The following is a 15,853-nucleotide window of genomic DNA, read 5'->3' on the forward strand; positions in this document are numbered from 1 at the left end:
AAAAATAAAACCTTATGTATAAATCAATGTAGTTTTTGGCTCATATGGAATAATGTAAGAGAAATAAATAAAAACTTTGTTTTGATATTATTTTCTACAGCACACAGCATAGTTGAAGCTTTGGAACATTTGAAATGTTTTTAAATGTTTAGTTTACAAAGATATAAAAATGTTTTTATATGATAAAAATGTTACATTAAGACACTTAGTATAGTTAATATCCTATCTAATAAAAGGGAAAAATGGTAATTAGCATACAACCGCTACCCTTCACATTGGCTAATCAGGGTGATATGCAAATTAACTGCCAGCCAAGATGGCGGCCGGCAGCCAGGCAGCTTCAGGCTAACATGGGGCTTGCTTGCTTCAGTGACGGAGGACTCCAACGTTCCCCGCCTGCCTTGCCGGCCTCTGAGCTTGCAGTTTAAGAAACATTGTAACAAATATAGAAGCTAAATAAAACCGCAGAAACCTGCTTTCAGCGAGCCGGGATTTCAGAGCTGGAGTTGATACAGTGTTTCGATTATAGAACCCAAACAAACCAGATACCTGCTTTCAGCAGCAGAAGCCTCAGAGCTGGAGCCAGAGCTAAAGCTGGCCCTGAATAAAAAGAAAAAAGAAAAAAAGGAGCAGTTGGGAGCTTCAGTTACCCGCCAGCCTGAAAATAGCCCTCAGTCCCTCACCCAGACTGGCCAGGCACCCCAGTGGGGACCCCTACCCTGAAGGGTGTTTGACCAGCTGCAAACAGCCATCATCCCCTCATCCAGGCTGGCCAGGCACCCCAGTAGGGACCCCCACCCTGAAGGGTGTGTGACCAGCTGCAAACAGCCATCATCCCCTCACCCAGGCTGGCCAGGCACCCCAGTGGGGACCCCCACCCTGATCCAGGACACCCTTCAGGGCAAACCAGCCAGCCCCACCCATGCACCAGGCCTCTGTCCTATATAGTAAAAGGGTAATATGCCTCCCAGCACTGGGATCAGCGGAGCCGCGAGGCCTCCCAGCACCAGGATCAGTGGAGCCGCGAGGCCTCCTGGCACCGGGATCAGTGTGACAGGGGGCAGTGCCCAAACCCCCTGATCGCCCTGTGGCTCTGTGTGTGACAGGGTGCGGTGCCCCAACCCCCTGATCGACCCTGCTCTGTGTGTGACAGGGTGCGGCGCCCCAACACCCTCCACCCCCCCACGGGCCCTGCTCTGTGTGTGATGGGGTAGAGCCATAACCTCCCCATCGGCCCTGCCCTGAGTGTGACAGTGGTGGTGCCCCAACCCCCTGATCCGCTCTGCTCTGTGTGTGACAGGGGGCGGTGCCCCAACTCCCCTATCGGTCCTACTCTGTGAGTGACAGGGGGGAGCACCTCAACCCCCTGATGGGCCCTGCTCTGTGTGTGACAGGGGGGAGCTCCCCAACCCCCTGATGGGCCCTTCTCTGTGCTTGACAGAGGGGAGCTCCCCAACCCCCTGATCGACCCTACTCTGTGCATGACAGGGTACAGAGCCCCAACCCTCCTGATTGGCCCTCCTCTGTGCGTGACAGGGGGTGGCGCCGCAACCTCCCCATCGACCCTGCTTTGAGTGCGACAGGGGGCGGCGCCCCAACTCCCCAATTGGCCTTGCTCTGAGCCTGACCAGGGGCTGCACCTAGGGATTGGGCCTGCCCCCTGCCACCCGGGAGCAGGCCTAAGCCAGCAGGTCGTTATCTTCCGAGGGGTCCCAGACTGCGAGAGGGAACAGGCCGGGCTGAGGGACCCCACTTCCCCCCCAAGTGCACAAATTTTTGTGCATCGGGCCTCTAGTCTATAATAAAAGGTCAGTGGCCATAATGCTGAAACACCAGAAAGACCAAACAACTGGTCACCAGGAGGTGCATGGAGCACTTCTTGGTCCCTCCCCTGGCCCGCGAGTGCTTGAGGTGGGGAGGCGGGGCTTGCAGCTCACGTGGCAAGGCGGGACTTGTGGCTTGCGTGATGAGGTGGGGCTCACAGCTCGCATGGCGCAGTGGCTTGCAGTGTTGAGCTACTCGCACATGGCAGGTCTGGGATCCCGCCAAAGCAGCGGCTCTGGGTCTTGTGCGATTTCGCACACTGAGCCTCTAGTGTCTATATCAGTGATGGCGAACCTTTTGAGCTTGGCATGTCAGCATTTTGAAAAACCTTAACTCTGGTGCCGTGTCACATATAGAAATTTTTTGATATTTGCAACCATAGTAAAACAAAGACTTATATTTTTGATATTTATTTTATATATTTAAATGCCATTTAGCCGTAACCGGTTTGGCTCAGTGGATAGAGCGTCGGCCTTCGGACTGAAAGGTCCCAAGTTCGATTCCGGTCAAGGGCATGTACCTTGGTTGTGGGCACATCTCCAGTAGGGAGTGTGCAGGAGGCAGCTGATCGATGTTTCTCTCTCATCGATGTTTCTAACTCCCTATCTCTCTCCCTTCCTCTCTGTAAAAAATCAATAAAACATATTTCAAAAAAAAAATGCCATTTAACAAAGAAAAATCAACCAAAAAAATGAGTTCACGTGTCATCTCTGACACACGTGTCATAGGTTCGCCATCACTGGTCTATATAAACAGGTGATCTTTCCACCTATGCATGAAACCCCTCACCTCTGCTCTTTCCCAGAGATTTTCATGACTGATGTTGGATTGAGTAGAGATGATACTTAAAAACACAAATTTCCCGGCTTTATCCTAGAGAGTCTGTTGGGCTGGGATCTGGCAATGTGCTTTATTAATCTTCCTATTGACCTTGGAGCTTCTGTTTTACCCGTATGGAGCATCTCGACAGACCTCTGGAGCATAACTTCTCACTGTCACCTATATTTGCCTACTCTCTTAGCTTACTGTCTTTATTACCTGGTCAACTCCTACTCAACCTTTAAGTCTCAGCTGCCTTGCACAAATTCCTCCTGCATTCCACTAGGCAGAGCTGGTCTCTTCTTGACCTGTGTTTCTAAAAATACACAGTAAAAATACTATGTTGTCAAATAATTTATTTCCTTACGTATGACTGTCTTTTCCACTCGAACATGAACTTTTCCAGGGTGGGACAGTGCTGTCCCAAGGACATGCAAGGACCCAGGCAAATATTTTTGTGGAGTTTCTGTTAGTGCAAACCACACGCATCACCCAAAATCAGCATGTTAGCATCATTTGGTGTCTCAGTCCACATCATTTAATGAAAGCAAGCCATCCACTTCCCAGGGAAGGGTTCAGCTTGGAAAGAGGGGTGGGACCCCTCTAAGCATGAGGCTAGAGCTCCTTAGGCATCTGAATGACCCCACTGAATAGTCGCAGGTGAGAGAACAAGGCGGAATCTAAGGATAGTAATGGGATAAGTGACATTGCTTTCTACAAATAGGCTTAATCTAGTTTTGTTTTACTAATACATCTCTGTCTAAAACTGTTTTATAGCTATCTTTGAATTTTGTCAAGCATAGCGCCTAGAAAATATTTAGTTCCTGATGAAGAACTGTATACATGCTTTCAGCTGTTCTCGTGATAAAGAATATTTTTGTATTGATTGACATGTTTCTTTGATTTTAATTTGTTTTATGTTACATAGTCTTTTCTCTGTCTTTAAAAATTTTCAGTGTAACGTAGGTCTGAGAAATTAAGATTATCTTATAGAAAATAAAGGCAGTGCAAGTGACACAAAATATGGTATAGTTAGACTCACTAAATTAAAAAAATGTTTAAAATATTGCAATTAAGAATTTAAGAAATAAAATAAATTTAAAAGATTGGATTACTCATTCACTCAAAAATACTTACTACCTATCACCAAATTTGGTAAATTCACAATATCCAATTTCTATTAGAAAAACCCTCATAAACGTACAATTTTGGTTCCAGTTATGGTTCTGGTTGGAAAAAATAGGACGTTAAATACAAGATAGTATATTTCTGACCATATCTGTGTATGAATGAAAATGATCTCTTAGTTTCTTCTAGAAATGGCAGTACAGTGAAATAATTCATTTAAAGGCTATGAATTAATGGATCTTATATGCATACATAAAAAGCACTAAAAATAAAATTCATGCATGTCTTTTTCTAAGGAGACGAGTATAGGTTTTGCTTCATAACTTGAAGGACTCAAAGAGTTCACACTGTACTTTACTTTGGCAAGTAACTTTGCCCAGTGAAGTTAGAATAACCCAATAATTTCCAACCTGTGCTTCCTGACTCTTGGACTATGTGTAGGAATAGAGGCTAATATTCTCAGATTTAGCTAAGCTGTCATTTCAGGCTAGGTTACGGTAACCTTTGATGTACCTCAAAAACACATAAAGCTTAGCTCTCTTTTAGCACATAATGCCCTACTTGCAATTACCTGCGCGTCTCGTCTCCCAGACTAGAATGAAATCTCTTGTAGAGCAGGATTCATTTTTTCTCTGGTACACTGTAGATGCCCAGAAAATATTCACTGAAAGAATGAAAGCCATTTGTTTAACTCTATTATTTGATGCATAGGCCTTCTCTACAATATCCTAGATAATTTTTTGGCCAAACTCTGTTTAATTCCAGTGACAAAAAAAAATCATAATTTCTTAAGATATCACCCCACCCCTTCTTTTGGACCACTCTAATTGCAATGTTTTTTTATTGTTAGTTATATGTAATTTTTTCTTCTTCACTGACCTGAAGTCTATTACTTTGTAAATTATAAACTCTGGTATTTTTATACTTCTGGGAGATAGAAAAATAGATGAATTCTTTGCATAAAAAAGATAACTTCATAAGCCTGAGAGAACATTAAAAAGCATTGAATTGATTCTCCCTAGTTTAGAGATGAGATTCAGTGAGATCACAGTTTGGCCTAAAAGGACAGTAACAGGGTCATATTGCCAGAATAAATATACCATTGTTCAAGTTGTCTGGGGTTTCTAGTTCATCTTTAAATGACTGAAGTCAACTGTTTACCCTCTCAGTTCTTTTGAATATATTTTTCACTTTCTGTTATAAAAAAGTTCTCTAGTTAAACGTTTGAGGAAATACCTGTTCAAATTTAAACTGGTTTCTTGGCTTGAGCACCTCTCAGAGACTTTAATACACTAATGTGCCCTGTGACTTCTCAAGGAATGGTTTCAAAATCCTTAAGTAATAGATATTAATATCCCAAAGAATTAGTGTTCCAATAATACACTTTGGAAATTATGCCTCTATTCTAAACACACTCAGTTTTTTTCAGGTGTCCTCTTCATGAAGTGATTTGCAAACATTCCATAACTAATCTTGACATGTTTAGAACCACATAGGAAATCTTGTATGTAGACTCAGCAGACGTTAATAAATCTCTGGAATAATAAAGTAATAAAACAACTGGAAAGGCCTTCAGCCACAAATTTCACATTATGGAGCCATCTAGGATTCTATCATTTATTTATTCATTTGGTCAAATAAGGATCTATTTTAATTACTTGAAACTAGAAAGACCTCCTCTTTTTTCTTAAAATTTATTGAGTTATAATTGAAGTACATTAAATTATACGTATGTAAATTATTCTACTTTTGGTTTTGACATATGTTTACATTTGTAAACCCATGACCAAAATCAAGGGAACAAATATATCTATTATTCTAAAAAAATTTTGTACCCCTTTATAATGCATCCTACCCTCTATCCCTCCTAGCAACTAATCTGCTTTCTATCACTAAATAATGATTTGAATTTTCTCGAATGTTATATAAAAGGAATCATAGAGCTTATGTTCTTTGGGTTTCCTTTTAGGTGGATCTGGCTTTTTTCACTCAGCATAATAGTTTTGTGATTCATCTCTGTCATTGCATATATATCAACAATTCATGGTTGTGGCTTTTGTGTGTGTGTGTGTGTGTGTGTGTGTGTGTGTTTTACCACTGATTACTTTTCCAGGTACAGCTAATAATACCACAATTGTTTATCCATTCATCTGTTGATGGAGATTTGAGTTGTTTACAGACCTTAACTATTAAAAATAAAATGGCTGTGAACATTTCTGAACACATCTTTTGTGGATATATGTTTGTTTCTCTTGGGTAAATATCTTTGGAGTGGGAAGACTGGGCCATTTTGTAGGCATGCTGTTCTTTTTAAGTAGTATTGTTCTGAACTATTAGTCTTTTAGTGTAAACTAGTGTGGTTATCTTACCCCTAAAAAATAAGTCCTTGCCTGGGGCAACAGGGAAGTGGATGGGAAAAGGAATACCCTGGGGAAGAAGTGGAGAGAAGAGATGGTTTGGATTAGGCATATCATCAGGGAAAGGCAAGTGTGGTTTGGTTTCCAATTTATGTATTGGTAAGAGTGGAGGAAAGAATACTAAGTATTAACCATCCAAAGATTAAATCCCTTATTTCTCATGTGGCCTTCTACATTAGAAACTTATTTCTACTGAGATTTCTAAATTTTTCAAAGATTCTAACCCTCTGGAATCCTAATACAGTAATGTACTGTATTGCTCTTACTTTGTACCCAGCTTCTCTGCTTCTGCTACAGTCCATGATGGCCCTTCTGTTTCATAGGTGGTTCCTTGGCAAAGCAGCAAAGTGGGGAGATATCTATACTTTTGGAGACAGAATTGTTTCATTAGCTTTTCTATGAGGATTTAAGATGAAATCTCTCAGGACAGTTAGAAGTTACTGTTGCTTATATGATTTTAAGAGTAAATAAAGGTAATTTATAGACAGGATTATTTGGTAGTAAAAAGATAACACGAGATGAGAATATTTTGGTTTTAGCTCTTTTTGATATAGAATATTGAGCTATTCATTTTAGACATGCTATATGAGCTAACACCGGATTTGTAGGGTAGGGGAGGTCAAGGGGGAAAAAAAGGAGACAAATGTACTACTCGTCGTAATATTTTAAGCAATAAAAAAGAAAAAAAAACTAACATGTTTGCACATTTAAAAATGTTATATCAGAAAGACTGATTTCAGCATGTTTTCCTACTAGAAGAAATATTTCTGCAAGTGTTCTGAAAACATCAGCACTGTCATTCTTTTTCTTGAATTCCAATATTTTTTGTTTTACACTTGAAGTTGTGTTTTTTAGGAATCTTTAGGTTTTCTTTATTTTTTTAAAATTCATTCTAGATAAGAAGCCTAAAAGAAATTATTTGAAATTAAAATGGAAGGAGCTGCTAGTTACATAAAAGAGGGGAGGAGAGAATAGGAGTTTACTGCCATGATAGGAATAACCAAACCAGTAAGGGTGTTGAATATCAATCCTGTCCCATGTATTAATTACTAACAGTTAATATAGTAGGTACCTGCAGAATATATGAAAATACAAAAACAAACCCTCTATTAAAGGTAGAAAGGACTATTTTGTCTTAAGTTCCTTGAAATTGTGCTAATTTTAAAAAGTGCTCTTTTGAAAGAAGATATACAAGGAGATATCTGATTTGAATTCGGCTTCCCAGAGAGCAGCATAATACTTTGGATGTTAAGGCCATGATTTTTGTACTTTTTTTCTCAGTATGACTTATGTTAAAATGTATTTATGTACATTTTTATAGTTCCTGGCCTGACAGGCGTCTTTATGGTATTGGTGCTGTTCCTGATGATTACAGCTTCTACATATGCTATCCGGTGAGTGTCAGAGCAACGACCTCAATATTTATGGGTCAGATTATTTCATTTTCTTTAGATTATCTTCATTTTCATGTGTAGAAAAACTCTTGATTATCCAGAATGCTTAGCCGGTGCAGTATTCCGATGAATAGACTATTGTGGGTAACAAAGAGTGATGTAAAGACATTTCTATATACATCATTTCCTGTTTTGGAAAAAAGAATCTCTGTTTTAGCCAAATAGTCTAGGTTGGTAAGGAATTATGTATGGAGACTTTTTAAAACAAAGAAATTTAAGTTCTTCAGGAGCGTTCTTCTGGAGAATCATGTGTCTATGAGACGTGGGATTGAATTAAACATGTATGCACAGGAACATAGCACTTACAGTTTGTTTACAACTCATTTCCTGCTGTGAGTTCATTTTGCTGTAATTTAATGTAATATTCCAAAGCTTAGGAGAAATGGTTAGTTGACATCTGCTAAAATAATCAGAAATATCTGCATTCACAGTATTCTTCTAGTTACGAGATTTTGAGCAATTGCAGACACACATTTTATGAACACTTTCACATGTTCTTTCTGGTGGATCCATCTGTTTTACACAATATTTTACAGTATCTTACATTACTGGTGAAACTTCTTGCTTAAGAAAGCAAAACGAAGAAACAATATATAATCTTCAAAAATAGTCATTCTAATTATTGAGTTGTGAAATATAATGGAAACACACACACACTTGGAAAGTAATTGTCCCCCACACCACGCTCAAATGAGTCTATCTTTGCACTTCTGAACATATCTGTGCTCACATACGCACACCTTGAAATCTCACAAGCGAACTCAGTGCTCCGATTAACACTGTACACTTCCTGGTCTTATGTCTGTATACTTCATTCTTCCTGCTTTTACTCACTCATGCCCCATGTTATACATCTACCAAAATCACTCTTTTTCTCTCCTTTTCTCACTCCTGATCTCTGTCTTTTCAAGTCTGCATTTTACCAAAATTGGACCATTTTATTATATGTGCTATTTTAAAACTCCTTTTTTCTTAAATCTTGTTATGAGCATTTTTTTCTCTTTACTATTGGCACAGCATATTACCATGTAGATATACATTACTCTCCCAGCCCCCTATCTTTGTATGTTTCAGGTTGATTCCATTTTTTCAGTATTTCAATTGTGAGACAAACACAGTCTCCTTAAGTCTTTGCATACTTTTTAATTATGTCCTATGGAAAAATTCTTAGATAGAGAATGGCTGTCAAATGGTAAGCCCATTTTTATGACTTTTTATAAGAATTAAAAATCACCTTACAGAAAGGCAAATCCTCTAACATTAGTGCAGCAGGGTGCCGATTTTGTGGGAGAGATTTAATTTTAGTTAGGTCAGTAATTCAGAAACTTACTTTTTCAGTTTTAGGAGCTCTTGAAGAAAAATTAGGGTATCTAACATATTTACTTATAAGATTAAGGATATGTAAATGTTCTATATCTAGAAAAAGAATCCGTAATTGAGAGATAGTGTTGTAGAAAGAATATAAAGATCAGCTTCTGTTCTCAAGTGAGCCTTTACATAAATAATTTGGTGACTGTGTCTTAATTGTTAATGTTTTCATTTGTTTAAAAGAGATTATAAAACTAACTCTGCTTTTCTTCAAGCTTCATTGTGAGAATCATGAAATTCTTAAATGGATCATGGAAATAATCTTTTACTTTTTCTCTTTACTAGTAAGGAAATAAAACATTAGAGAAATCAGGTGAATAAATATGACTTCACTATTTGATTTCTGGCATTGATTGTAGTCTAGTAATTCACCAATGGTTCAACATGGGTCAATTATTAATATAAGTAATATATTCGTCTAACAGAGGACAATAATACAAAAATATTTTCTCATCTCAATAGACTTAGAAATGGCAGTTGTTAAATCTGAACTCTCATCAGAGTTAACTAAAAGTTAATTTCCTTTTTAGAATTAAAAAGTATAAAAGCCAGAACTGAGTTCATACTTACAGTGAAATATGAGATACATTCCTATGAAAATCATGAAACAAAGTGATGTTTTAATTTCTTTAAAGGATGGCATTATGATAAGAAATTAAACATTTAGAATCATTAAATTCTAAGTTAAACATTTAGAATTATTAGAAAGAATGCAACAACAAATTATCATTACTTCCAGAAAGGTAGGTATAATTGCCTAGCCAGAAAATTCAAGAGGATTATGGAAAATTTATATCAACCAAAGGAGTTAAAATGGGTAAATGATTACAAAACACGTTTAAAAATCTCTTTTATAATAGCTATTATCAGTTTGAAAATTGAGTAAAATAAAAAGATAGCACTAATAATTTTAACAAAAACATAAAATTTCTACCAATAAGTTTATGAGAGAAAAAAGTTATAGAGAAAGTTATAGAGAAAAAACATAACCTCACTGAGAGAAATCAGTAGAGACTTGAATAAAGACTATATAATGCAAAGATGGAGTTCTTCCTCAATTATTTTATAAGTTTGTTGCAATTCAAGTCAAAATCCAAGATAGGTTATGCTGTTTGCTTATTGAATTTAGCAAAGTGATCCTAAAGTTCATCTGAGGGAATATCCAAGCACGTGTTCCCAAAGAGGAATAAAAGGAGGTATGCGGCTTACTAAACATTAAAGTGATTAAGCTTCCGTAACTGAAAGCAGATAGAACTTGCAAAAATAACCAAGACATTGAACCAATGATAGAGATGATAGAAAACCTTGTTAAGACACTTCGTTGTGTATAAGAACCTACTAAATAATAAAGGTGCCGTCACAAACTTATGATGAAAAAAAAAGAGTAAGTGAATGAAATTCAAGACAACTTACAGTTAGCTATTAAAAAATAACACCATTAAAAATTTAGAAGAGACTTTAAATCTGTATTTATCAGATCTCATAATGGACAAGAAAAATATAGAAAATATCTGACTTTCTAAAAATAGGTAAACTAAAACAACATACATTATAAAAATTGAAATGTAAACATGTTATTTGACAGATTATTACAGTTATGTGGAACTAGTACAGTCTTAAATTTTGAATAATGAACTCACAACAATTAAGGAAAATTCACTATATAAATGGATAATTATTATGAATTGATAAGTGATAGAATTAAAAGTGTGTAACACACAAATGAAATAATACCCAATTCCACTTATCCAAAGTAATGAAAACTTATAAGTGGAGCATGGGTTTGTTTGAGGAAAAAGACACTCCTAAAGTTGGATTTGTAATTGATAAACATGTTTTCAGAGAGCAATGGACAGTGTGTGTCAAAAGCATTGCATATGTGTACCCTTTGACCTGGCGATTCCACTCATAGGAGTTTAAATGATAAAAGAATTAGATATGTGCAAAAGGCATATGTGACAAGGGTGTTTAATGACCTTGTTGGTGATAGCAGGAACCGAATTAAATAAATGTGAATCAATTGGCCACTGCTTGAGTCAAGGCTTCTAAAAAGATCTAAGGGTTATATCAAATCTTCTCAGAAGTTTTTACAAATATCTGCCCTCCACCTCTAAGATTCTAATACAGTAATATCCACCCGGACATATGAAATAAAATAACTGTTAGTTTTCTTTTTACTTGTCTCAAACATTCTAGAGATTGTGTTTATCATACTCCTTTATTTTCAGGCTCCTTGTTCTCCTGCAGGACAGTAGCACCAAGGTTGTACATTGTACAGGAAAATAATATAAAACTTTAATGAGCATTTCCTCAATTTCTCTAAATTTGAGTTTTCTTTAAACTACTCTCAAAATATTTATTGTGATAGGAACATTAGTTGTTTTGGAAGTCATTTGAAAATGGAGAATATTTATAGAAAGGACAGCAATTAGACATAGGAGCCGAATATAACTGTTCCTTAGCCTTACATCATATCTTTAAAATAAACCATATTTTAATTTTTTCATGTGTCTTTATTTCAAATACAAAAATATGATAGTGTTATGTATAATTTTTTGTCAGTTGTCTTTGCATGGTATGTAAATCCTTTGACATAATAGATAAATCTCAGATGACCTCATATTTGAACTTTCAATTGTGACATGTTTGAAACACACACTCTTCTCAGTGAGATGGAATATGAAGTGGCATTGAAACTAAGTTTTTTGTTTTTTCAGAGTTTCTAACTATGACATCTTCTGGTACACTCATAATCTCTTCTTTGTCTTCTACATGCTGCTGATGTTGCATGTTTCAGGGTAAGTTATAAAAAATATTTTTTAAAACCATGTCACACTACAGCAGGAAGGTAGGGGAGGGTAAAGTGGGGAGTTAGAGATCAACCAAAGGACTTGTATGCATGCATATAAGCACAACCAACAGACTCAAGACAATGGGGGGTGGGAGTGGTGAGGGCAAGTGGAGGTAAGAGGAGGCCAGGGGAGGGGGGGAGTCAATAGGACAAAAAAAGGGAGACATATGTACTACTATTTGTAATACCTTAAACAATAAAATACATTAAAATAAATAATTTTAAAAATGGGGTAATGAAAGATACATCTGCAGGAATTTTCATTGGGAGTGGTAAATTATTTGGTTACTTGAAATTGAGGGTAGTGTCAAGAATGGAAGAAATAATTTTATTTTTAGCATAGGATGTTTAATGGAACTAGTAGAAAACTATATTAAAGTTGAGAAAAAGAGATACTTTTCCCTTGGTTTATAATTTTTAAAGCCCCTATAGCTATATCTTGATAACTTCTTTAAGAAAATAAGAAGTAAAGAACTTCCAGAAGATATTTTAGTATTTGTATTTCCAGAAATTCCTTATGTCTCACTGCTGTGGAATTTGTAATGTTGGAATTACCAGTTTTTAGTTTTAAATGGCCTAGAGACAATAATAGTTGCAATGAGCCAAAGATTTACAATGACCAAAGACAAGGATGTGTCAAAACACCAAAAAATCACACAGGGAAAAAGGAAAGTATCCTAAGCTTGTTACAAAGAATATACCCCAACTGTTCTGAAAAGTATGTGGACACAGGCAGTGTTCTCAAAAGTATGGTGCTTGAAATAATCCATTAGGTCAGAGGAAGAAAGTGGTATATTTTTTGTGGATGTATACATCTGCATGATCACCAGAGTGGACTTTTGTCTCGACACTCACACCAGTATGACACAGTAGGCCATTGTCTGGTGACATTCACTTCCTGTAGCAGAAGGATGCGGGGCAGGCAACACAGAATGTCAACAGGATAAAGCCAGGTGCCTCTTCAGTGGGAGTCTCTATTATTGTTCAGAAACCATTTTCCATCTCCCCTCCCTTACCCCCAATGTAGTAACTCTGTTTTGAGATGACAAGACCATATGGATAGACGTGGGCTACTTTGCCTTAGATAAGGCTCACATTCCACAGGAGCCAGTATCTTGGTAACAGCCCAGGTCTCCTCAAGGGATGCCTTCAGTTGCTAGAACACACTGCACATACGAAGCTGAGGTTGTGAGTCCTAAAATGATTTTATAATTCACTCACAGACCTTCTGGTCCAGATGCATTCCACCAATAAGAAATAGTGTTGCCTGGTACACATCTGGCATTCCCCATTTATCTTAATCTCAGGTGTTCCCAGGGGAAGTGTTGGAGAATGGTTCAGACCTGCTGTTCATTCTCTCTTCAGAATGTTTTATAGTGTACTTTGTCAGTACATTAGGTCATATACATTAATTGTATATTATTTTCAGGGCACATGTTCAAATCCTCCCCTCCTCCTGCCTGATTTTGCAGACCACTGGTTTAGAAAACACTATTATATGGATCTCTACCTCATAAGTCCTGGTTGATTTGTTCTGTACCATAGGTCTAGACCAGTGATGGCAAACCTTATGAGCTCGGCGTGTCAGCATTTTGAAAACCCCTAACTTAACTCTGGTGCCGTGTCACATACAGAAATTTTTTGATATTTGCAACCATAGGAAAACAAAGACTTATATTTTTGATATTTATTTTATACCAGAGGCCTGGTGCACAAAAATCTGTGCACTCGGGGTGGGGGTGGGGGGTCCCTCAGCCCGGACTCTGCCCTCTCTCAGTCTGGGCCACCTCGGGAGATGACCACCTGCTGGCTTAGGCCTGCTCCCTGAGGGATTGGGCCTAACCTGGCAATCAGACATCCCTCTGGCAGCCCAGCAGCCCTTGGGAGATGTCCACTTGCCAGCGGGGAGCAGACCTAAGCTGGAGTCCGACATCCTTAGCGCTGCTAAGGAGGCAGGAGAAGCTCCCACCACCACCGCTGTACTGGCAGCCATCAGCCTGGCTTGTGGCTGAGCAGAGCTCCCCCTGTGGGAGCGCACTGACCACCTGAGGGCACCTCCTGCATTGAGTGTCTGCCCCCTGGTGGTCAGTGTATGTCATAGTGACCAGTCATTCCCAGTCTTTTAGGGTCAGTTTGCATATTACTCTTTTATTATATAGGATAGAGGCCTGGTGCATGGGTGGGGGCTGGCTGGTTTGCCCTGAAGGGTGTCCTGGATCAGGGTAGGGGTCCCGCTTGGGTGCCTGGCCAGCCTGGGTGAGGGGATGAGGGCCGTTTTCAGGCTGGCCTGTGACTGAAGCTCTCAGCCTCTCCTTTTTTTCTTTTGTTCGTTTTTATTCTGGGATTTATTTACCTTCTATAATCGAAACTCTGTTGCCGTCACTGGCACTCCCAGCTCTGAGGCTGCGGCTGGCTGAAAGCAGGTATCTGGGGTTTGTTTAGCTTCTATAAATGAAACATTGTTGCTTCTGGAACTCAGAGCTGGGCTGTGGCAGGCGGGAAACCTTGGCTTCCTCCATCACTGGAGCAAGCAAATCTCCTGCTCACTTCAGCTGGCTGTCATCTTTGTTGGCAGTTAATTTGCATATCTCACTGATTAGCCAATGGGAAGCGTAGCAGAGGTACGGTTAATTACCCTATTTGTCTTTTATTAGATAGGATATTTAAATGCCATTTAACAAAGAAAAATCAACCAAAAAAATGAGTTCATGTGTCACCTCTGACATGCGTGTCATAGGTTTGCCATCACTGGACTCTAGACCATATAATTGCAGAGTATCAGAAACATAGCCATTGTAATCCCGACTTCCATCTAGCCATTCTTGCTACACAGGAAAGGGTCATGGCCAATGGGAGCTTTTTCCTTTGTAGGGATAACATTCTGTGGAGAATTTGGATACAAGGAAAGCTCATGGTAAAGAAAATCTGCTTTGCATTCTGTTCTTTAAGTGGCCTGTTTGCCTGCCCAGAGCTATTATCATAAAATGGACTATGTGCCAGCAGATGCTACTAATGAACAGTAATTGAAAACAATTACATAGTGCTTACTATATGCCAAGTATAAATTCAAAATGATTTAGATGCTTTATCTCATTAAAGTATCATGATTTTTTAAGGATAAATAGTAATTCAACCCCCCCTTTATAGGTGGGAAAACTGAAGTTTAGAGAGAGTAAGTAACTTGTGGAAGTTTACTTAATGATGGATTCTGGTTTCAAATCCTGACATTCTGGCCGAAAAACTTACTTTTTTTTTTTTTTTTTTCACTCTTAGGAGAGATCAGTACTTCTGAGAATTTGGTCTTAGATTTTTAAAAAAAGGGTCAATATCTTCATTTATCTGAGATTGTGATCTCTCTTTCTCTCTCACACACACAGATCTTTAACAGATTGAGAAAAATGCAGTTATTTGTTAATTTAATTATGTATGCATTCTTTGGCCTTTATGTTATACTAAGTTAAAACTCTGAAAAAAACTCTGTTTCTTTGCAGTTCAAAACAGAGTCATTTTTTTTAAAGGTTCAGAAGTTCAAACGGACTTAAGTTTAAATAGATTATATTGAGAGTTCTTTCTCCATTGTTTTTGAAAATTAAAGAAGGCATAGTTAAATTTTGATTTTATTTTTTTATAGAATAAGGGTCATAAACAGAAAGTTACTTTATACAGAGCAATAACGAAAGGAATCTACTGGCTGAATTAAATGTAATCATACCAACTGAAGTAATAGTTCTTTACATATTATGGGTATAAATTAAAAAAATTTCATAATACTAAAATAAGTATTATGCAATAAAGACACAATACTATGAGCAGTCTAGAGTGAAGATTTTTAAATAAAGTTTAATTTTTTAAAGTATAATTGACTAATAAGATTATATTATTTACAGTATACAATCTTCAAGATAAATAAAATATCATCTTATGATATACATATGTTATGAAATTATTACCACAATCAAATGAATTAACACATGCATCACATCATGTAGTAT

At 37.8% G+C, this 15,853-nt stretch overlaps 1 protein-coding gene across 2 annotated transcripts in view; it reads left to right on the forward strand.

Annotated features, from left to right (window-relative positions):
- The window catches only part of NOX4 (NADPH oxidase 4), a 155,191-nt gene that overhangs the window by 35,704 nt on the left and 103,634 nt on the right, over positions 1–15,853 (forward strand). For both annotated transcript variants that reach the window (XM_059708187.1, XM_059708188.1), the window contains 2 exons: positions 7,510–7,582; positions 11,728–11,808. In XM_059708187.1, coding sequence (XP_059564170.1) covers positions 7,510–7,582; positions 11,728–11,808 — 154 coding nt within the window. The remainder of the gene's footprint in view (positions 1–7,509; positions 7,583–11,727; positions 11,809–15,853) is intronic.

This window comes from Myotis daubentonii, chromosome 9, assembly GCF_963259705.1.
Source record: "Myotis daubentonii chromosome 9, mMyoDau2.1, whole genome shotgun sequence".
Lineage (NCBI taxonomy): Eukaryota > Metazoa > Chordata > Mammalia > Chiroptera > Vespertilionidae > Myotis > Myotis daubentonii.